Raw genomic sequence first — 24,815 nt, forward strand, 5'->3', positions numbered from 1 at the left:
AGAGGCGGGGTACACCCTGGACTGGTCTATGTATTATTATTATTATGCATTATTAGTATTTATTATGTATTATTGCACTACAAATTTTACGTGATATGTTCCGTATTTATTTATTCTTATTCTATTTTCTTATTTTTCTAATCTCTAATGCCTTCGCTTGGTTGTTTTATTTTGTGATTAAGCTAATTATGACATTTTTGCAGAGCTGCTGGAAATGTGAATTCCTCTTGGAAGTGAATAAAGTATCTATCTATCGATATTTTAAAAATATCAATATTTATTACAAGCACGATATCAAAACCAGCCATATTGTTGATATCAATACACACTGAATTTGCGGAGCGGAGGAGGGGCGGAGCAGAAGCTCGGCGGTTGCAGTCGAAGCAACAGCGTCTGCGGTGGAAGAATTAGTCAGCAAGGAATAAGCAGTAGCTCAGTAATGTGGAGGTACCTTGAATTCAGAGCATAAACAAATCTATCTATCTATCTATCTATCTATCTATCTATCTATCTATCTATCCATCTCAACACACATCTGCTGCAAAGCCAATGGATACAGGATCAACAATTAGCTTGTCGACGTGGGCGCAAGCAACACTGCACAACTTGTGCAAGCAAACAGCCGAAAATGACCCGCGACTGGGCATGCCAAAACCCTCCGCCGATGAGTCCAGCACCGCGTCCACCCGCCGCCACCTCTGCGCCCCTCCGCATTACCGCCATCCCACCCCCCACCACCAGCAGTACCCCGAAAACTCACCACGCCCTGCCACCCTGAACGCGAACAAGCAAAGCAAGGGCTTAAGCACGCGCCGGGTACGAACTGCGACGGCGAGCGCACTCGCTGCCGCTTGCACACGGGGCCTCAAACTCCCAAACTCTGTACAGAAACACACCCAGAAATGCCGCTCAGATTGAAGTTACAGAGATGTCCGCCATCTCCTGGTGAAAAGTATTCAGGTATCTATCATGGCTATATTGGCTTTCATTATAGGGAAAAAAAACAATACCGATGTTGACCGATATTACATTTTTATGCCAATATTGGGAGTCAGATATTATCGGACATCCCTAGTAATGACATTTGATCTACAGTGCAGTCTTCTAGATGCAGAAATTAAAGCAGATTTTGATATTTCCAGCTAGTTCACCAACAACTGTAGCAGCAAAGCGCTCAGGTAAGGACATCACAAGCTCCTCATATGTTCACCTGTTAGGACTGATGTCTTCGAGCCTGCAATAAACCTGTTTGCAAGAAGGTGTGCATCTCCCCATGGGAAAATGTTGCTGTCTGTTTACACACGACCAAGTCTCATGCAAGCCTGACTCGCAGTCACCCATTACTGTCAGACCGAGTGATGGTGATGATGATGATGGTGATGATTATGTGTCATATAAGATGATGAATGCAACAGAAGGGACAGAAATACACGCTGTTAAAAGGACGTGCACACAGCTTTGAGAGCCTCATTGCCCCCTCCCCAGCCCCTTTAGCTTAATTAGACACAGCCACACACACATTAGACGGCCCCAGTCTAGTGCTTTACTGAATGGTTGGCTGCAGTTCAGTTCAGGGCAAAAAAACAGCGATGCAAAACAAGCTTTCAGAGGCAGATGGAAGCTACGCACCAGTAAAGACCACAACAAACTACAAAGGGAATGCTGTTTAAAATGACAGCAAAGGCACTGGAGTCTGCACAACTTCCAGCCCAAAGATTCTAAAGTGGATGTAGATACTGTACACGTACTAATGCAGCAGAGAGACAGCACTCACCTTTGCTTTCTAGGATTCTGTTTCCTTTTTAAAAAGCAGGTCAAGCAAACACGGTGACAGCAACTTGATGACACAGCGGCAGTCCCAAAAACTTTTTCGCTCTCTCCCGGCAGAACTGCACACTTTCCCAACTTCCACTCCCTCTTTCCCTCCCCCTTTCTCTCTCAGCTCTCACTTCAGCACTTCCTGGGCTGCTGTTTATGCTCCAATCAGGTCATCCAACACGCTGTGCCCCCCTCCCTCCTGATGCTTTGCTCAGCCATTGTTGGGAAAGGATTGTCACATGTACATGCCTGCTGTGTGTGTGCACATTACGTATCAGCAGAGTAATGAAGAAGTAAACCACATGCAAAAATGAGCAGGAGTTAGGGGCGGGGGCTTGTTGTTACAAACCACAGTGAGGCTCAAGCCGTGGTGGCCCTCAGGCTCCAAACACATAGTGCCTTTACCGCCATCTCTTCGCCAAAACCTCAACAACCAGACCCCTCTTTCCTGGCAAAAAGGGGGATGGAGGTGAGACGTGAGGGTGCAGAAAGACGGGGTGAGAGGTGACGTGTGGGAGGGGGGGTTTTGACAGGAGCACACTGAGCTTTTGTTGGCGTTGTCAACACCTTCATCAATGCACCATGCTAACACCTTGTGACCTGTAGAACAACCTCAAGACACTCACCTCTGTGGCTTTTACTTCTCTTGCCAGTACACTCCTGATCAAAATTTTAAGACCAGTTGAAAAATTGCAAGAATATACATTTTGCACTGTTAAAGCAGGTGTGTTTAAAAAAAATCGATTCAGCGATATATCGCGAAATTACGTCGCACGATTCAAAAGACGTAAGATGTATTTTGGGGGTACTGTATTCATTGCACTGTATTCATTTACTGTATTCAGCCCCGTTATTCCATACCGTCCCGCCAACACTTCACTGACGTTGCTTTGCCCCGATTGTACAAAGAAGTAAAAAACGATGTGCTGGATGATCATCAATTTGCGGAGGGAGTTGCATTAACATGTGATGTCTGGAATTCCAGGGCCACCGAGTCATACATGACAGTAACAGCGCATCACATCGACGACATGTGGAAGATGTGTTCTCATGTGTTGCAAACACGTCCAATGTATGACAGTCACATGGGAGAGAATATTGCGGCTTTGCCGCGTGAAGTTGTGGCTGATTGGGGCGTAAGCGCAAAAAATCCTGTGGTAGTTACTGACAATTCTCCCAACACTGAAACCTAAAACACTGTCCGCACCTTGTTAAATACAGTTCGTTCAAATACAGTTCATTTCAGATATTAAAATATTTCATACAAATTTTATTTTGAATGTGTACTAGTTTAGTCATTAGTTGTTTCCAGAATCATATATTTTTTAAAAAATCGCAATAATTGTCTTGCACTTAAGTATCGGGATATATTGAAATTGAATCGAATCATCACCTAAGAATCGCAATACGAATCGAATCGCCAGATAATAGGCAATGCACACCCCTATCTTAAAGGGATAGTTCAGATTTTTTGACATGACGTCATATGACATCCAGCAGTGTAGTGCAACAACAGTGACTTACCCCCCCCCCCCCCCCCCCCCCCCCCCCCCCCAATTGGTCCCGTGAGCCCAGTTCTAATCAGAGATCCGTGATGAGGAACATAGTTCCGCTTACATGCATCTTCTTCTGCTGTGGAGCACGCACGTAAAGAAGATGGCTGCGGCGCGCCGTTGCAGAAGAAGATGATAGTGTCTTCATCACATACACAAGAATGCACGGGCAGCAGTGTGCAGGGATACGGCGGGAGGTATAAATATAACGCCAAGCGATTTGTGAGGTCTGATTTTTTTGAAGAGCTGTTTTTGTGATGCAAATGTAGTACTCTTTTGAACGCATATGGTTTTGAGAAGCCAAACTTTTTACTTAAATGGCCCCAGCAACTAAGTGGAACTGCGTTCCTTGTCACGGATCTTAAAGCTCTATTTAGAACCTCCTTAAGATCCAACACCGCAAAATATAATTTCTTTCAATTTTTCAACTGGTCTTAAACTTTTGACCCTATGACAACTGTGTCATATTTAGAACAGGTTCTCATAATAATGTTGTACAAAAAGAAAGGCAATGTTGGTCATATACTAGTAATGTAACTAGCAGATATTTTAGGTTATTAGAAAAGCATCTACCCATTAATATCCAAGCGATTATGTTGTACGTGCGTGTGTGTGTGTGTGTGTGTGTGTGTGTGTGTGTGCTTGTGTGACCTTTGAGAATGTAGTATGTGTGAAAAGTGTGAAGTGGATGTGCCCTCAAGGGGGCAAAGGCTTATTTTTTTAATTGATGGCAGTTCTAAAAATAATACCCACTCATTTTAATAATAGATAAAAATACAGAATGTGTGTGCACACTTGGCAGCCACTTGCTAGAAATAGTACGTGCTAGTACCCTTTTGCCAATGGAAAAGAATAGGCCGCAGGTAGACTTTCAGAAAATGTGCTTAACAGTGAAAATAAGGCCTCGTGAAATGAACCAAAATTATCCTGGTGGTAATGGCCATAATGGAAAACCAAAAAAGCCACTCACATTATCTTTTTTATCCACATGTCATCTTTTTTTTCCAGAAACAGTCTCTGATTGTCCCCTGAATGTGAGTCAGTAGAGCCACTCGTTTGACGGCAGTGCCTCTTTTGCCAGGTCGCACTGAGGAAACATTCATCTTGCTGTTTAGTCTGGGCACCACATGTCGGAGCAGCAGAGACCTTCTCCTCTGGTGCACACAGGCGCAATGACAGACGCAATGTGGACTGTTGTAAATGTGCTTCATTGTTTTGGGGGCTCAGATGCACACAACACCATAAAGCAGCAGCAACATGAAAAGAAGAAATATGCGCTGTCACTCCCTCTGTGGGTTGAGCGCGCCTGTGGAGGCTTTCTGCATATGCTCTTATGATAACACAATAGAGAAATATGGCGCCCCAGAGCACTGAGCCCATAAAAGGGATGTGGGTACAATATTTGCGTGGTCTTGAAGGAAATGCAGCAGCATCACTTTCTTCCTGCATGAGCAATAAACAGGTACAAGTTATCCAGTTAATCCTCTCATACAATGAAAACAACGAAGCCAATCAACATATTTGGGTTTGAGCAGGTGCTGATTACTGTACACCTCTCGCTCTTCACTTCGGTGCCTCAGCCTCTGCCAAGTGTGCCTTTTGAGGGAGCCACGCTGTCAAAGAGCCACCTGTGCCCACTGGAGGAGACAAAACCGTACTCATTTCACTGAGAAGGCTGTGACGACTGACAGATGGCTGCCTTTCAGCGACACAAATGTCAGCAGACTGAAAAGGGAACGAAGCACAGCAGGTTCATGCTGTCAAAGATGGCGGTTATAAAAACTTAATAGAAGACGCTTCAACCGTCATCTGAGCATGATGGTGAAGGCAACTCAAATCAATGTTAAGATGCTTAATAATGTCTACAATGAAAGAACGTATAATTGTCTTACTATGTTCCCAAAGTGGGGTACGTCAATTGTCATTCTGGGTACGTGACACTCACAATTACGAGCGCACCTGAACGCCTCATAGCACAAGCGAACGGCATAGCAGAAAGAAGGAATGAGACACGGCATGAAGCTCTTCATTGTGTGAGTTATATGAATAAGTAAGTAAGTTTGAAGATGATGTTGCGCATTACGAGTGTTGAAGGTTTAACTTTTAATGCTTGGTCAATCCCTGCACTGTGAAAACCTGTCAATGTACAGTATGTGCGTGTCAGGATGGGAGAGTAGAGAGTCCCCTGAAAATGAGGTTTTATGGCCGATTGTATGTATTTTTGTACTTTTGTACTACTTATCATGTTTGTTCAACTTTCTCTTTCAATTTGGTACCAAATTAATATGCAGATTTGAATCACAGCGATTGCAAATGACAAAAGTGAAGCTCAAGTTAACCCATTCATAGGGAAGGATCCCAACAACCGTCTGAAATAAAAGATATGTAGGACCAATACTTACTTAATACTTTTTAACCAGAATTACTTACTATAAAATTAATTAACCAATTAATCATGTTTAATATTTCATCCATCTTCTATCCCACGTATCCTCACTCGGGTCGCGGGTATGCTGGAGCCTATCCTAGCTGACTTCGGGCGACAGGCGTGGTAGACCCTGGACTGTCTCACATATAGACAAACAACCATTCACTCACACATTCATACCTATACAATTTAGAGTCGCCAATTCCTAATATGCATGTTTTTGGAACGTGGGAGGAAACCAGAGGACCCAGAGAAAACCCACGCATGGGGAGAACTCCACAAAGAGATGCCCAACGGAGATTCGAACCCAGATCTTCCCGATCTCCTGACTGCGTGGCCAACATGCTAACCACTAGGCCACCGTCGGGGGTACACGGCTTCAAGTCAAATGTCTGAAGGGGTACGCGACTGTATAACGTCTGCAGTGTATAGTTAAATCATGCATGAAGATGGCAACAAAAAGGATTTCCAAATTTGTTTTGGACCTTGTTAGTTTTGGCTTGTAGGGTAAACTGATCCAACTGATATGAAGCGAGTGAGAAGGGAGAAAAAGCCCTAAAATGCCTTGGCTGGCATCCACCTAGATCCCCCCCCCCCCCCCCCCCCATAGAGCAGTGGTCTGGGAGCGGAGCCTCCAACATTGTAGTGATCTAATGTGTCTTATTTAGTATGTATTGTGTAAAACTAAGACAGTAGCATCAAATTACAGGCACAAAATGAATACAGACCCACCATCCACCAGTGGGAACCTGGAGTTTGTGTTTCAGAGAGAAGATTGCAGGGTTCCCTCGCTCCATTGCGGGTCACCTTTCACGGACTTGCTGTTTCGCAGATTTTTTTAGTGCAATTTTGAGTGCTTTTTTTTTTTTTACAGTGTATAAATGCTGTTACAAAGCCGAGCGTTCAAGGACCATCGAACAAAGTGGGACGGGGCGCCACTCACAACAAACAACATATACATGCAAAAAGTAATGGGACTGTATATTATTTTTTAAATAAAAAATGGCCCATATTTCCAATATTGATATGCATTTACATTAAATTCAATGTAGTTATTTACAAATGTATTTTTTTAAGTGTTTTTTTTTTATCATTGCACCTGAAAGCGTCCTGTGGTTGGGGACCCTTGCTAAAGAGCAGGGGTCTCAAACTCGCAGCCCATTAGCGGCCCATCAATCGTATCTTGCGGCCTATGACTGGACATCAAAGAGTAGTGCAACTGCAGCCCGCAACAAGCTCAGTGTTACTTCCATACTTACAGGGGCAAGTAAACACCAACACTGAACTAACTGGTGTTATCACATGGATGTATTGTGAATTGTATCGTATCGTGAGGTACCCTGGGATTCCCTGCCCTACTCCCAATAATTGATGCGGCCCAGCCTCACCCAGACTCTACCTCCACTGGCCCCCAGTGAAATTGAGTTTGAGACCCCTGCTATAGAGAATGCTGCCTTTGCATAATCATTACAAATCATCCAAAGCCCTGGAGAGCAGCACCTCCCTGCTTCAAAAGCCACTTTCAAAATCTTTTCTCTGGGAGACTGGAAAGTTTAAGCTGACGGCAACGGAGCTACTATACAAATATGACAAAAATGTCACATAAACTCTTCAATTACTTTAGCACTGTGAGGATGATCTGGCAATGGTTCATAAACTGTACAGAAATCATCACACAGTCTCATCGAGCTGGCTGCTGCTTTAACCCAGCAGGCAATAAGTGTACTGACGCTGTCATAGAGATGTGTGGTCTATTAAGCAAAATAGCATGTTTAGTCTAATTTAGGTTGCTTCATCAGCAGATTTCAGTGCTTTCTAGGGCATTTTAAGAGTTACGGGTTTTAGTAGAATGGATTTAGAGTGACATAAAATAATGAGCCATTTATTGAATGCCTTAGATAATGTATTAAAACATAGTAGCTGTCTCCATAGGCGATGGCGTACTGTTGCTATGGCGATGGCTAACTCAGATGTCGGTTGCATATAAAGAATTAAGTCACTAGTGGATTAACAATAACTCCCTTTATTGCTTCTCCGGAGAATGTTTCAGCCATGAATAATTGATCAAATTGTGGTTGCTCGTCAAATTACCAGCCAGCTGTCGCTTCAATCAGCAGGCTGCCCCTCATGACTCGCTCCTGATGGGAGTAACGCTCATTGTAATCACACCACAACAAACAAATGTCTTTTGAAATATGCAGAGCGGAGAAACACCTCCAGTATTTTCTCCTTGGCAGCGCAAAGAGTGCAAAAAGAAGACGAGCTGATCTGCAATAAAGATTACTGTACAGTCAAGTTGTTTACCTTTACATGCACTTTAAAATGACACACTCGGTACAAGAATTGTGTCAACATTTTACTTCCATCCTGCATTTTACAAGTTTCATCCACAATCCTTATATGAGACATGAAGACACGTCTTTCCATTTTCTGGGCAATCTAAAGAGAGAAAAACAGCTAGCGCGAGGCAGCTAACAACGCACGGAAAAGGACTCCCCTATTTCGACTATAAAGTCCTCAAAAAAAAAAAGTCCCATTTACATAAAGTGACCTGCAGATTAACCAAGCTACAACGACATTACATTGTTATCGTAAGCGCGAAAACCGAATAACTACTTTTCTGGCGTAGTGACACAGCACCTCGCTCACAACGCTACTCACAACACCTTTGGCCACTACCCAGAGATACTGTTAGCTACTGGATCTGCTGATGCATCAACGGTGAGTTTGGAAAAGTTAATGCTAGGTTATGAAATCAATAACGAATAATTCATCAATTAGCTGAAAAGTTGGTCAACTTTGAGATTCCACACGCTACCAACTAAACATCCGGACAGACTGAAGCAGTGGATACTGGCTCTCAACATAGCGAGGAAGACTCAGCTAGATGCTTGTTTGGGTTCGGCATTACTATGCTGAATTTACCAGTTCAACAGGGAGCACAAATCTTGAAAGATAAAGCATCCCATCTGTTGGCATCCCAGTGACATTGTAAGTGACTACTGTTGTTGATGGAAGTAGCAATCGTTGCTATAGGCTCTGTGAAATCAATGGGTCCAGGATGAAAGTTCTGGTCATGTTAAAAGGACCAAAATAAGGCAAAATACTGTCAATGTTAAATGTTATCATGAATGTGCCTGTTACTACACGGTCCCAGAATGTATATAAAACTTTGTTAGAGGTTTTTGGAGGTGTTTTAATAGAGGACTTTAGTCAAAATAAGTGAATCCCATAATGTGCCTTGTTAGTTTTTCTCTGTTTAGAAAGCACAGAAAAGAGGAAGATGTGTGTGCATGTCTCACATGAGGATTGTGGATGATGGGCAAAATAAAATAAAGATTTAGCAGGGTCTCCCAGTTATTTATTTATCTGTGTTGTGCCACTACAAAAAAAAAAAAAAATTCAACACAGTTTGGCACTTTTTTTTAAAGATTTGGCACCATTTGCTCACTAGAATTAAACCATATACGACATAAATGTGGCCTACAGGAACGTATTTCGATGAAGGGATCCGGCCTGTCACGCAAATTTGAGCAACAAGCTGCGCGGCTAAAGTATGTCCTTCACGGTGCTGAGCTGCTCCTCTGACTTACTAAATCCTCGCCTTTATGGTGGCAAATACACTACATTTCTTACACGTATCATTATCCCTGGAGGCCTGGAGGACGAGGAATAGCTCAGCACACACACAGCAAGAAAGACTTGGAGGAAACAAAGACGTTATTTTTTTTCCCAGCAACATTTCTGTCATCTGTGTTTTATGTGATTTCCACTTTCATGGTTAAAAGCTTTGGGGTCCAACTTCCGCATTAACCGCCAATCGTAACAATCAGAACATCCATAAAACATCATTAGGAGTGTGCTGAAATATCGATATCGAACTATCGTGATATTTAACCTTATGATGGATTATCGATACGCTCTTGCCGTTTGCCCGTATAAACTTCTTTCACCGGTCCTCGTTTTACTTGTCATCCATGATGTGCTCCTCGCGAAAGTGGGAGAAAATTTGGCGCAGGCACAGAAGAAAAATAACACGAAACAATGTGGCACCACGGTGGACTCAGGCTGTGAAGTTTGCTGGACGTTCAACTGAAAGATGCACCAGTATGGTTTAAATTAAAAGTGTGGACTCACTTTGGCTTTACAGTGTGGACGGGACCGGATAAGAACTTTGCAGTATGTAAGAAGTGTCTCACAGCGGCACGACGGACATGCACAACCACCTCGTTCGTCACCAGCCTCTCAGAGAATACCATAAATCTCCATGTTTCTATTCAAATGCAAAATGTTGTGTTGTTCATTCAAGAGACGTGTGTTTAGGTTACTTCTTTTATTGTCAACATTGTCCTCACGCAGCTCAACCCCATCCGGGTCACTTTCTATCTCTTTACGGTGATTACGTCACTTCTACGATACCACGTTAAATATTTTTTTACTTCTTAAAGGAAACTTCTACTTCATAGAGTTGATCTGCTTGAGAGACAGAGACATGAGATGCTGTGCTTTCTGAAATAGTGTCACAAAAATATCCTGCTTACAGTAAGGGTGCACAGTAAGACTGGGATAACATTAAAAAAAAGCTCCAATGAGGTGAGGTTACCTGTGCTGTGCTGTGGGTGGGTTAGCGTTTGGGCGCTTTTGAGCTGCCGTTATTTCACTTAATAATAGTGAAGTCATCATATTTGGTAACAACAAACCTACAGGTTCGGTTTGTCAAATCCAACTTTTTTTTGAGTCCTTCTTACCTCCAGGTTTGCACAAACTACAGTTAAATCAAAATTTTTTAAATATAAATATAAAAAGTTATCGGTTATCGGTCTTTCGAAGCAAAAAGTTGTCAGTATCGACTTGAAAAAAAAGACTGCGCATTCAGAGTTTACAGTTATGTTGCACTAAAACAGCACAATTGTTGTTTTTAAATGGCCTTTCACATGTGCAGTGTCCCCTTGTTTATCACGGGGGACAGATTCCCCAAATAGCCCGCAATAAGTGAAATCCGCAAAGTAGTCAACTTACAAACTTTTACAAGGCTGTAAAACCCCTCACCATACACTTTATACACTTTTCTACGACAGGCATTAACATTTTCTCACATTTATCTCCTGTTTAAACACTCTAAAAAATGTTCAAACCTTTGTTTGAATTTTAATGATCAACCTTAATGATCAACACAAGAAACAATGAAGTCACTCACTTATATTTCACTCCTGTGACCGTGCCTTTTTCCTGGCGCCGTTCCGCTGTACTGTAGCGTTTTTGTATCCTTGTTGAAACATATTGCTGCAGACGAAACAAAGATTCATTTACAAGCTCGCAAGCAAGCGAGCTAGCGATGACACAGGAGACATGGCAGGACAGCAGGAAGGAGATTGACTGACAATGGTCTGCAGCCAATCAGGACACAGAAAACAATGGGCGGTGCAGACAGACGAGAGAGGGAAGAGATAGACACTCAACTTCCCACAATGCAATTCTTCTCAAAGGGCCATGCTAGGCCTGTGATAGCGTTCATACGCTGTAATAAAAAAAGGAAGCACTAAAAACATTCCACGAAACAGCGAATGGTGAACCGCGATAGAACGAGGGAACACTGTAAGCGCTTTTCCATCTCCAAGGCGCTTTGACACCGCTAGCACATTTACCTACTGATGACACAGCCGTGACACTTCGACACCATCACGGGAGGACAGAGGATCGAACCTGCAACCTTCAGGTTGGGAGACGACCACCCCACCACCATGCCGCCCCCCAATGGTGAAATTATGTTGCAAAATATAAAGTGTGAAACGATTTTTGGTTTTGTTTCACCCTGTTGCCATATCGAGACACTGTTATCGTGAGCCATGTATCAGTAAGCGTGTTGTATCGTGAGGTACCGTGAGATCCCCAGCCCTAATATCAAAGTCTTAGAAAACTCCCATCTGCAGTGATTTCTGCATATGTAGCGTGAAATCTATCTGTGGCTGCCACAAATAAATGAATGTGTGCACTGCTGTGTATATCCCAGTTTTCTCAAAGCATTAAATCTCCGTCTATTAACATCAGCACAGCAGTAATCCCAAATGCTGTGACATTCTCTCCCATGCAGCTTAGCGCTGCAGCCGAGCTGAACTGCTGCGTCACTGATGCGTCTCGGCTGTCTCGTTGACAAGCATTCGTGTCTTAACATCGCCCAAGCGATCGACAAGTAGCGAATCAAAACCATGTTAGTGTTTAAAAGTTGTAAAAGTTAGTAAAGTGAAGTTCTTAGTCACGGCCTAATTGAACAAGTCGTACCCAGAGGGATAAAACGAATGGACGTCACATGATGCGCTGACGAGAACACCCAACCGAGCATACAGTATATTAAAGTCAAATCAGCAGTGTGAAATTCTTTCACCTGCACAGCTGGGGGGCGCTATTGAGCTCCACAATGATGAGTAGAAGAAACAAGCTGGAAACATTGTCTGAAGCAGCGGAGAAGCCTGCTCGCTGTCACACACTTGAGAGACTCAAAGGTGGGCAGAAAGTCGCTTTTATTTGTTGTCGGTAAAAGTGCAATGCGACAGGGATAAATCTTGACACACACACCTGGTTTCATGCATCCTGCTTGTGTGAAAGCTCTGGATGAGAAAGCTGTGCGTCAATGGATACACGCTGGATCTGCATAAAGTGGAGCAAAGTGATGCACAAGCAGAGAGTGATATGAACACATTTTACATTTTTTCCCCCCCGGAAAAGATGGAAAAGCCCATGTGCATCATTGAGCTTTGATATGACGCATGAATAATGTTCACAGACGAAAGTCCTTTGCAAAAATAAAAGGTTAATGTGAGGATCCCAGTGGAACACCGAGCTCATTTTTAGTCTCCATCTGCGATTGCAGATCTTAACATTTCAAAAGGCCACAGCGAAAAGAAAAGTAATGTTACGCAGACCTTGAGATGACAAGCAAAGAATGTTCTGCTGCATCAAAGTGTTTTAAAGGGATAGTTCAAATTTTTTGACATGAAGTTGTATGACATCCCCATCAGCAGTGTAGTCCATCAACAGAGACTTACCCCCCACTTGGTCTCCTAAATCCAGTCCTAGTCGGATTTTGGTGATGAACAACAGAGTTCCACTTAGTTGCTGAGGACATTTAAGTAAAGAGTTTGGCTTCTCAAAACAATATGTGTTCAAAAAATTAATACATTTGCATCGCAAAAATGCCTTCTCAAAAACATCTGGTCTCACAAAACACTGGATGTTGTGTTTGTCTTTTGCCGTGTGTGATGAAGACACTCGCATCTTCTTCCGCTGTGGAACACATACGTAAACAAGAAGGTCGCGGTGCTCCGTCGCAGAAGGAGAGCGGTATTACCGCGAGTGTGTTCCTCACATACACCACATAGACCAAGTGCGGGGTAAGTCGCTGTTGCTAACGGGGATGTCATACAGTTTCATGTACCAAAATCACAACGACCCCTTTAAAGGTGATTTATACCAGAAGTGCTCAATTGGCTGCACATGGGCCACAACCGGCCTGCCAAAGCATTTCAAGCCGAAGTAAACACTCTTTCCAAGGAATATAATCCAAGGAGGCACTTTCAGATGACGCATGCAAGACTCTACTGACAAGACTTTACTGGTTTGCTGCAGGACAGGTAATTAGGTAAGTCTGTTAACAATGACAAAGGCTAAAATATAAAATCCAATATCCCAATAGTGTCTGCTGAGAAAAATTCTGGCCGTTGGACAAATGTAATCGAGGGCCCCTAATTTATACTGCAACATAGACGCAAAGTGATAGACATGGTCACCTAAGACTGAGTCTAAGGCTTCTTACACTTGCAGAGACCTTTTACTTTGGTTTCAGACTGGAAAATACGAATTCAGTTCAAAAGTGAAACGTCAACACTAAGGTGATCTTAAATTACATTTTTACTTTACCATCCAGCTGCAGCCAATCACCTCTACTGGTGAATAAATACCTCCCCCAAATTACACCCCCGGAAGCGCAGACACAATCGTGGGGGGCGTTACAGTAGACACTCACGAGTAATCATCAAGCAAAGCTCTTTCTTCTTGCTCAGTGGCCCAATGTCTTGTTTCTTTTTGGAGGGATGAGTCACATCAACTCACAGACTGCACGTTCACAAAGGCACGATTAAGCCACATATCTCATTTCTCTAATGACTCACTGAGCTTCTCTTGGAAAAAAAGGTCTGAAAAGGTCTCTTTTGTTGTACTTTTCCAGCAAGGCTGAAGAAAGATACTCTTGATAGCTGTTGTTATGTCAGAGCCATTAAAAGGGATGACACCATAAAAGTTAAAGGGAGGCTGTAGTTACTGTAATCCCGACCCCTGACTTCAACCCCAACGAAATTGGTGATTGTATTCCAATACTTAACTGATTCCATTACGCGAAACTGACGGGCCTTTTCTTTTTCAAAGAAGCACTTCTGCAGCCTAACGGCAAGACTCTTCTAATGAAATCGTGCCAAGACTTGCTTTGTGACGAATCTTGCTATGTAAGAAACGAGCAAGTTCTCAGCTGCTTTAGTTGACTCACAATATCAGTCACTCAGCAAAAGATGAGTTCATTTAAGAAACAGGGTTGAGAGCAAATCCTTGCATGATGGGGCACGATAACCTGAGGGCCCGCATAATGATACATTAGGTAAGTTACTTTCAGGTTGAGCAAGAACAAAAGTCATACTGAAACAGCATGTCTGGTCAAGGTCCATATAACGTAAATCTATAAGGCCTTTTGGAAATGTAGTTTCAAATGTACCAAAGCATGATGAACTTCTCCCTGTGAGACCTAGACTCCTTTCATTTGACTTCCTAAGGATGGAAAATTCCTGTAAAGTATGAAATTGTGCCCTCTGGCAAGCTTTCACACAGTGGAAATGTCACCTGTCACATGCACTTATTGTCTTTGCCTTTACATGAACCTGCAGTTCTTTTCTTCAGCTGCCATCATGCCCTGTAACTGGCATCACCTTGAAGAGACGCCCCACTCTGGGGGATTGTCATAACTGGACCGGAGAAGTGCATTTGCAGGCAATGTCCAAAGCATATCCAGTCCATTCAGTTTCTATCCCACTTATCCCATTCAGAGTGACTGGTTTTGATCATATGTGCATTCTGACAAAATACAACAAGACAAAGAACAGGGACTAGACTTTTGTAAAAATGGCACAATGACAACAAAGCAGATTGAATAACTTTGTGTCTTTATCTTTGGTCCCTGATGTCTAGTTTCTCTTCATTTTTAAAAGGACAATTTTTTTAACAGTGTATGAATGTGCATTGTGTTCTGCGTCTTTGTGGTGTATTCAAGCAATCTATCATCGCTCTGTTGTATGTGTCTATTATTGTATTTACTACTGCTACCAGTAGAGGGTGTTGTATACTCCTGCAAGTTGAAGACGTGCGCAGCTTCACCTCGCCTCAGTATGTGTTTATGTGTCTCTACATTAGGAACAATAACTGTCAAATGATTGACAATTGTCAATCAATCTCTTTTGTGCTGTTTCCTGTTTTGGTCAATGGTCACTAGCAAACTAACTACCTGCTTGCTAACTGCCAATAAACAGCTGAGAAGCTGACCGGATTTAGGCCGCCATTATGGAATAAATGTATCTTCGGTTCAAGGAGTAGTACAGGAGGAGGAAAATACGACGGCAGGAGCAATACATTTTAACAAGGATACAAAAACGCTACAGCCAAATGGCGCCAGGACACGGCACAGTCTGAGAACTTTGAGTGTTTAAACAGGAGAGAAATGTGAGAAAATGTTAATTGGTGTCTGAGAAAAGTGCATAAAATGTATTGTGAGGGGTGTTACAGCCTTAAAACAAATATAATTGACATGTGGAGTTTTGGACATGTGGAACTGTGAAAGGATGATTCATATATTCCATTGTAACCTTCATGCGTGTTCAAATAAAACTAAAGCAAACCAAACCGAAACAAATAAAGTTGGCTATTTCGCAGATGTCACTTATTGCAAGCTATTTTGGGAACCTATCCCCCGCGATAAACGTGGGAACACTGTACTCCGTGAAGACCTTTACCAAGAGACACAGTCCTTATTTGCATTCATGAGGAGACAACTAACATCTGGTTTCCAGTACAAACATGCCCCCTTGTAACCCACAAGCACACTTTTACGCAGGGAGGGTTTGATGCACAGGCACGGCTCAAGACCTGTTGATTTCCCAGCATGCCTTGCTCGCATTCCTGACCTCCTTCTGTCACTCTTTTACTTCACCCCCTTTCTGTCGCCTGCAACTCCAACTGCCTAACGCCCAAACCCACCTGCCTTCCATGACTGCTTTCTTTCAGAGTGACTGACAGGACGATGTGAAAAAAGGCCAATCTTTCAGTCAAACTTGTAACATCAACTGACCATACGACACGCAGACTTGCTGAAATTCCTGATGTGAGTGCGACCCGACACAACCATAAAACCTGGCACCCTGCAGAGCTGGTAGTCTGGTGAGAGTGCCAAGAGGGAATAATACGACTCTTTTCTTCAGCATCTTACAGCCCCCTAATTTTGTAATCAGGGTCCCAATGAGGCACAAGCGCAGCTATAGCCTTAGTACAGCACTGAGCAGAGAGATTTTGAGACAAATACTTCTCTCTCAGTTGTTAGACCCGTGCCATGGCAACACAGGGAAACATACACAGGGCTGCAGGAGACACTAATGAATAAGCCTCTACCAGAGAATAAACTCCGTCATAAATTTTAATGAAGTCATTTATGAATGGGGTAGTTGTACTGCCCCTGACAAGACATTTTAGACCTTTAGCTGAGTAGCTGTAATGCCATTTTTGTGACTGCAGACTCAACAAAACACTACTCTTGCCATTATAATTAGTATCTTAGGAGGGCCTGAAGCAACAAGTGCCAGTGTGGTTTTTGAGGCTAATAATGACACAATAGATACTTGACAAATGCATTTCCTTCCCTGCAGGGAATACCTTGAACAACCAACAGTGAGAGCTACAAGACCTTTTCCCAGAATGTTGCTGACATTTTCTCAGCCAGTGACATGCAGTCAGGGGAAGCAGGTGACATGATGACGGAAAAAAAAGAATAACATTTTCTTAAGTAAAAATCAATGAATTTCTTGATTTGCTGATGAAATACAGGGCGGAAACCTAAGTAAGGCTGCCGCGGGTGTCTCTTCTCGGCTTAGTGCACAAGCCTGCTTACCGGCTGAGTTGGATCATGGCGCCTCTCTGTTTCTGTTTGCCAGCATGTCGCCAATAACATAATGTTTAAGAATCATTTATTGTACACCATGACTTTCTACTTCTTCCATGACTTTCTAATTCTTGCTAAACAGACAATAAAATACACAGAAATGTCACATGGGAGGTACTTGCAATACTCGCGACATCCTAAAGGGGGGGGTGTGCGTGAGCTGGAAGGTGCTTGTCGCTGCCGCCATTCCATAGACAACACCAGCACCAGCAGGACAGCAAATCAAATGATGATATTTTCATGCCTTGCTGAATGACTGAATGAACGTAACTGCCAAAATGGAGGGTTATATATCCAAGCTCACCAGGAGGTGATCAGATCTTTACAACAAAGTATCACAGAGCTTTTCCTGAAGAAGTATAGGGTACATACTTCATATGCAGGTAAAAGGTAATCATTTCAGTTAATAAAAAATAAATACATGGGATTAAGAGGTATTTAAAAACAATTTGAAAACATTTTTAACCAAAGTTATTTATTCTCTTCTTTTTCTGTTATCCTCCTAATGAGCAACCTGTGTCAACCTTTAAAAAACTCCAAAGGAGTGCTGTGCCTCACCAGCCATGAACCTCACCCACGTCACTGTTCTCAGCATACACAATATCTGACCTGTATCTACTCTAGCGAGGACTGGTGCCATGATGAGTAGAAACAAGTTATATTTCAAAAATGACTTACTCTGTCCAGAGCCTTGTTCCTGTCTTGATGCTTTGGGTAGGCTGATTCTGCTCTTAGGAGGGTTGCACTCCATGGTGGGGCCCGCCTCACCTGGGCCCAGTGCATCGCTCTGTGCTTTGTCCTGAGGCCCGGCAGCCGGTAGCGATTTCTGTCTGGTCAACATACTGTCAGTGCCCGCCCTCATCAGCTTCTCGCCCACGCTAAGCAGTCGGGCCTGACCAGTCAAAGCAGCTGTGCCAGGGCATTCCTTTCTGGGGGAGGGCAGCTTGGATACGGCCCCGGCTGATGGAGGCCGTGTCAGCCTGGAGGCTTTTGACATCCTGCGTCGGAGCAGCCAGGTAGAGGTCAGTCGGTGCGACTGCGGCTGTGTCCTGTAGATCCCCTCAGCTCTCGGTGGCTCTCCAGCGTGTTGTGACTGGTGCAGGTAGGCTGGGAGGCCAAAGGAGGGAGGGCACTTTTGGGAAGGCGAGCCTTAGGAGTGAAGGGGAGGGGGTGGGGTATGATTAGCTCTTTTGAAGGTGTTCTCCTCTCCTGGCGTGGCCTCCTGGGATCTTCCTCCAAAACAAACTGTGTGTGTATGTATAAACCTGTGGAGTGGCAGAACAAGCTGTGCCAAAACTAACAGAATCTAAGTTTCAAGGAACTAACTTTTGGCACTGCTTGACTGACATTCTGATAAGGGTGTAGGCTTGTCATTCCTACCTTGTGTGTTTGGTTTCCATGTTAATGTATTGTTCTTCTACTTACTCTTCTTTCGCTTCGTCTTTGCTCAGCAAGTAACCATTCCAGACGTCCAGAGAGATAGAAATTTAAAGAGGTCACACAAAAAAAATGGTAGACGAGAAGGTCCTCCTTCAGGTGCAGCTGCTCAAGCTGTTCCAGATGTGAGCGCTACGCTTGGTGTCGCTTCAGTTCAATCCCCAGGGTTGTTCTTGTGCTGCTTCCACTCCCCCTCTTCTCTCCATTCATCATTTTCTTTCACTCCGTCTCTCGTCCCTGTAGTCCGCTTAGTGTGCTCTCTTTTCCTCACATATCAGCTGACGATCCGGCTAGCCGAGTCAGGAATTGTATGCCCCTCACTAGCGGGTGGAATTTACAGAGGATTAAAGAGCGCAAAAGGAGAGCCCATGCGTGTGTGCTGTGTGCGTCTGTGATTTGCTGCCCCAAAAACATCAGCTGTGACAAGAAAAAAAAAAGGAGGGGGAAGCAGAAGTTGGAGAGGCGGCAAGGAAGAGAAGATCACAGACTTCTTCTCCATTGCTCCTTTGACAAATTGCTAGGAGCGAACACTTGGCCTACACACAAAACCGCAGTGATCAGTGCCAAACAAGCGCAACAAAGTATGTCGCTAGTCGGGCAACTTTCCACCCCAAAGAGGATTTTGTGGCCAACGCTGGATTGGAAACGTGCATTTTGCCGAGGCTCTAATTCATGAACTCTGGTCACACAGGTCATGACAGAAGCTTTTTCATCGCCATGCCACTGACACTTGTGTAATATGCTGCATGTGACACATTGCGCGGGGTCACCATTGCGTGCTCACGGACTGGACACCAGAAAATGGATTATAGATTGCCAAGGGATCAAGCGTGGCCACGCAACACGTTACAAAAGAGTAATAGTCCAAGTGGACCTTGGTTTCCCCGTGGATGTTGCTCAACTTCAAAACTTTGTATTCTCAACACAGATAAGAAAAGATAAGATCAACTTTTTATCCCACATTGGGAAAATTCCCAGTGACTGAAGACGAATGTAAAGAGAGGATGTGAAGATTAAAAAGATGCACTCTTGTGAGTGCATGATTGATCCAGTTTCCACATTACTCCTCCTCATTTTAGCAGCTTGCCCAACACAGTGACGACAAGCATCAGGACTGTATGGATATGAAATATTAATATGATGGCCACATATCTCAATGGCTTTAGATGAAGCAAAGCAGATTGACCTACATAATTTCCCACTGATGACAAATTCGGATTCGAATGGACCGCATGGGAGTTGCTGCATGTCTGACGGATTTTGGAAAGCGAGAGAAACGAGAAGAGGATAGAGAGCGACATTAGCGTGTGATTGGATATCGGAACATTTTGGATTGTAGGCGTGCGTCACCGGTGAGGCTCAGTTCTGCTGTTCTAGCAACATGCTACCAGAGATTACGTCAAACAAGGACGACCAGGACTGCATATAGGTTTTACTGAAAGTCTGTCAGTATGGTTGGACTGTATATATTTAGGAGTAAATGAAAGCGCTGTGTTGGGACTGGACTGGAAGCCTCCCCGCCTTTAAGCCACTTCTTAGAGTACAGAGACAGATCTCCGTTCAAAGGCTTTAAATAGCATAGTTTAGCAAAGGTTATAATTTCATTTTTCTACTTAAGATTGTTTGTGCACACTGTGATGGATTATGAAATGCATCTCACACAAAATAACAAAGCTGATTTTAACATCAAGAACAGGTACAAAAAAGTAACACCAAGGATTTTCAATTAGAAAAGCTGTGAAAAGATGCCGCGGTTTTGTTTTATTGTACATAATATGTAATCATACAAAACGTACAGCATGGAATGGTACAAGCAAACCCCAAAGCTCGTTTCTAGATACTTATGATGTAAAAAGAGAAGGGCAACTGAGATATTTAATTAGGGTGACGTGCTTGTGTGCTGTCAAGAGTGCCACTGTGGTATTTCTGTAATTGACCTTTCAGTCTGTGAGTTATTATGGCGACCACTTCCAAGTGACTCAATCCCACAGACAACACCAATCAACTCTTCGAACCTCGTGTTTGTACACACAAAGAGGGAAAATGCTACATGATGAAAGTGCCAGATTAATAGCCAAGATAAGCATTAGGATTGGGGAGCGCCTCGTGGCTGACTCGTCATATAAAGAAGTATTGTTGTGTGAAAGAATGAAGCCAAAAAACAGCCCGAGGTCTCTCAAGGTATGTACAATATGGCCACTATCCAACTTGAAACGCTTAAGTAAACTTCATGATCATTAGTTGTTTTTAGTGTGTTTTTGTGAAATACTTTGCTGTAAAAGAGATGTAACATACATGGTTGTCATCAGTCAGACAGAGTTATGCTATAAAGTACGAATACTATGAGACTCCAAGGTAACAGTTTGAGTGTGGGGCATCAAGTAAGCAGCTGGGGGTGTTGGGGGTGTACCGCCCTGCTGGGGATTAAAGGTGTCTTTCAAGGCACCGGGGGTTTTCTCCCAGACATTCCATGGAAGGGCTCTCTCCCCATCATATCATTAGTCATTACTCACCAGCAGTCACCAACAAATCAGCCACTGAAGGAACCCTGCAAGGCCAGCGCAGACGTAAGACAACATGTGTGTTCACAATATAAAGCAACTGTTATAGTCTCTGTGACACATTATAGCACAAAATCCATACAATGTTGAATGTACAGGTTATGTGAAATTGCTGCATCAGGAAACAAGTTAGTTGATTTTATGCATTGGTGTGTAACACCAAAAGGCAAACATAGTCACCAAGAGCGGTCAAACTCCTCAAAGCAACAACAATTTGTCACCAGAACGAGCAATCAATATTCTATCAGCAGCTTCGTAATGTAGTGCACGCCTAAAAACTCCCCATCACTGCAACTCTTTGTAACTGCTTTTCCAATAGGAATGCTAGCATATGAAGGAGGAGAAAACTCCAAAGTACTGTACATGTCCAGAAAGTGGTTATGGTGCTAATTAAACCCAGATACTTGTTCTTAAAAGTAAACTCCTTCTGCAGGTCAGGAGAGTCAGGAGCGACACACCCACAAACGCCGACTATTTGATTATGCAAATTACACCATGACATCATTCTCCTTTGCCTATCACTGATACACTCCTGATCAAAATTTTAAGACCAGTAGAAAATTTGCAAGAATTGACATGATGCACTGTTGGATCTTAAGGAGATTCTAAGTAGAGCCGCAAAATGCAAAAAGAAAAAAATGTGAACATTTTTGAGTAAGCAATTTATTACAAACAACCATTAAAGCGAAATAGGCTGTTCATCAACTGATCAAAAGTTTAAGACCACAGCCTTTAAAAGCCAAAATCTTGGCAAAAATGTGGATTTTCTGTCAGGCATTCACACTGTCATTATCTTTCTTCCAACGTTGCTGGCATGATTAGGAGATCCCACCTTTCCTTCCATTGTTCCTTCAATCGAACAATGGAGCTTCAGGTTGTGCAGGGGCGTCAAATGGCAGCTGGCTATGTGGAGATGTTGCGGGGGCATCCCTCATGACTGAAGGCCCTCCTCTGTGTGGTCTTTTTCAACAGGACAACGCTGCAGTTCACAATGTCGCCCTGACAAAGGACTTCTTCCCCATAGGAATAACGTTACTCTTTGGACCATGTTGCATGTTCCCATGATCTAAATCCAATTGAGAACATTTGGGGATGGGTGGTAAGGGAAGTTTACAAAAATGCACATCAGTTCCAGACAGTGGATGCTTGGAACAACATTCCCACTAGCCTTCTAGTTGCATCAAGAAAACCCAAAACAATTTTTGAGGTGATTTACAACAATGGCGCAGCTACTCACAACCAAGTCCTTTTTTTGAAAATGTTCTTTCTATTTTAGGGGGGGGTTGTTTTATTGTTTTTTTGAGCTATGGTCTTAAACGTTTGATCATCTGATGAACAGCTGATTTCACTTTAATGGTTGTTTGCGACAAATTGCTTACTCAAAATCTTTGTTCTCTCACACCCATTTCTTCTTTTTGCAAAATGTTAATTCTTGCAATTTTTCAACTGTTCTTAAAATTGTTGCTCAGGAGTGTACTTAAAAACTGTTGTGGTGCTATTCACTGTCAAATCCTCTAAATTAAGCAATAAAAGCCAGTACATTACATTAAAAGTGAAAAGCACTCCATGTAAATCTTGTGATGGTGACTTCCTGCCAGTTGAGCAGAAACTGGAACAAAAACCAGATAAATGATAAGTCTGAGGGGATTCTCCAAGTGTCATGAATGAAAAGAAAATGAAAGCCAGAAGCAAGAAGTGAGTCAAATAATGCATGACTCTCAGTGATAAGACCTGTGGAATTTTTTGGGCGGGTAAACAACAGCGTCTGCATCTGAACTTGGACCAATGGGTCTCTTACGACAAGCAAGAAGAATCCATTGCATTTTTGTGCAGATCCGAATAAAGGGGCATATTTTTCCCCACTATTATTCGAGACAGTGTTTACTTGAACCAGTGAATAATGCATGAACTCTAATGAATTAGACTGAGTGACTGAGGTGCCTTCCTTTCCTCCTGGTTGTTTTCTCTCTGGGGCCCTCATGTGGCCTGATGAGTCATTCTTGCTTTCTACCCTCATTAGATATGGACACAAGCCCCCCCAAACTAAACAGAACACACAACATCAACATAATTAACCCCACTTCCTCAAGTTTGCCATGCACTGGTTTGACGTAAACTTGATCAAAATAATTATTCAGCTTGACTTTATTATGACTCATCTCTTGACTTAGTTATTTTTATTCATTACAAATATTTCTAAAAGTGTTTTTTTAATGTGTTTAATGGCAGTGTTAATGGTTTATTGTTTGGACATTCTCAACAAGTTACATTTAGGAACATCATAGAATTCAACATGTCCGAGTAGGAAGAAGCAGAGCTTATTTAAACCTACCCAACAATCACTAACAGAGTGTTTACTTCCTGAGTTTGTGTTAAATAATAGATAAATTAATAAATATAATATAAATAAGGTGATTAAAGACACATTTATGAATAAATACAGCAGTAAAAATGACAAAATATTGCATAATGTATAAATAAATACAGGCTACGCAAGGGGTGTCCAAAGTGCGACACGGTGGTTTTTATTGGCTCGCAGCACATTCTAAAAATATATTTTAACAAGAAAAATAAATAAATATCGCAACAGCAAAAATGGAAAAATCCGCAGTAATTTTACAAGAATAAAGTCAAAATATTAAAAGAAAAAGTTGCAATCTAACAAGAAAAAGTCGTAATTTTACGAGAATAACTTCATAAGATAAAGAAAAATAGTGTCATTTTAGTACCATAAAGTTGAAATATATAAAAAAAAAATTACATCGTAATATAAGAAACAATAAACTAATTTTTTTTTTTTTAACTAGGTAGGTAATAAAAGTTAATACGGGAATAAAGTCAAAATATTATGGGAATAAAGGCATAATATTACGAGAAGAAAATTTACTTTACTTCAGAAGAAAGTTGAAGTATTTGGAATATTTGAAAAAAAATCTAATAAAAAATAAATATAAAAAATACAAAATATATAATGGGGAAAAAAAGAGCAAAGTTCAAATTAATAATACAAATTTGCACTTGTATCATAGAGCTGAGCTGTTTTTTTTATATATACAGTATATACACAGTGTGGGCCAATAAAATGTTAAACAGGGAACCAACATGAATACTGTCATTTACCAGCAGGATGGTGCACCTCAACATTGCTCAAATGTTTCCTCAACGGGTACTTTCTTGGCTCATCTTACGGCGCACGGATAACCCATGGCCTGCCCACTCTCCTTATCTTTCTCCCGCAGACTACTTCCTGTGGGGATACCTTAAGGAGAGAGTGTACTGCAACAACCCAAACCGGGAAACCTTTGCTATCAAATGTTAATTTGATATTTCTGTTACAAATCTGTAAGTACAATTTTTGATTTCTCATTTGAAAAACTTGTGTATGATTAAAAAGTGGTAACATTTTATTGGCCTACCTATAACTTCTTAGCATATCTACATGTGTTGGTTTACAAATATCAAAGTGGCCCTTGCATCCTTTCATTTTTCAGTATGTGGCCCTCGGTGGAAATAGTTTGAACACCCCTTGACTAAGCAATAAACTGATAAGTAATGATAGGTAAATGAAATTAATTAATTAATTAAATCAATTAAGTTTAATTAATTAAATCATATCATTCAGTATGGTCCTCGGTTTTTCTCTTATTTGATGTTGTGGATCGTTGTAATATATTGTACTGCTTCCTAAACTGACTCATATTAATACATTGTTTGAATTCCTTACTCAATTTGTTCCAAACATTTACTTCACATACCGATATGCTCAAGGTTTT

The 24,815-nt window shown here is 42.2% G+C and overlaps 1 protein-coding gene across 8 annotated transcripts in view; it reads right to left on the reverse strand.

The window, feature by feature from the left end:
• The window catches only part of si:ch211-285f17.1 (sickle tail protein homolog), a 91,300-nt gene extending 72,519 nt beyond the window's left edge, over positions 1-18,781 (reverse strand). For 4 of the 8 annotated variants that reach the window (XM_054766324.1, XM_054766326.1, XM_054766325.1 and 1 more), the window contains exon 1: positions 17,723-18,781. In XM_054766324.1, the coding sequence (XP_054622299.1) occupies positions 17,723-18,041 (319 nt within the window). In that variant the 5' untranslated portion in view covers positions 18,042-18,781. The remainder of the gene's footprint in view (positions 1-17,722) is intronic. The other 4 variants (XM_054766332.1, XM_054766330.1, XM_054766322.1 and 1 more) reach the window with 3 other exon arrangements.
• Between the last annotated feature and the right edge of the window lie 6,034 nt (positions 18,782-24,815).

Source organism: Dunckerocampus dactyliophorus, chromosome 21, assembly GCF_027744805.1.
Source record: "Dunckerocampus dactyliophorus isolate RoL2022-P2 chromosome 21, RoL_Ddac_1.1, whole genome shotgun sequence".
NCBI lineage: Eukaryota > Metazoa > Chordata > Actinopteri > Syngnathiformes > Syngnathidae > Dunckerocampus > Dunckerocampus dactyliophorus.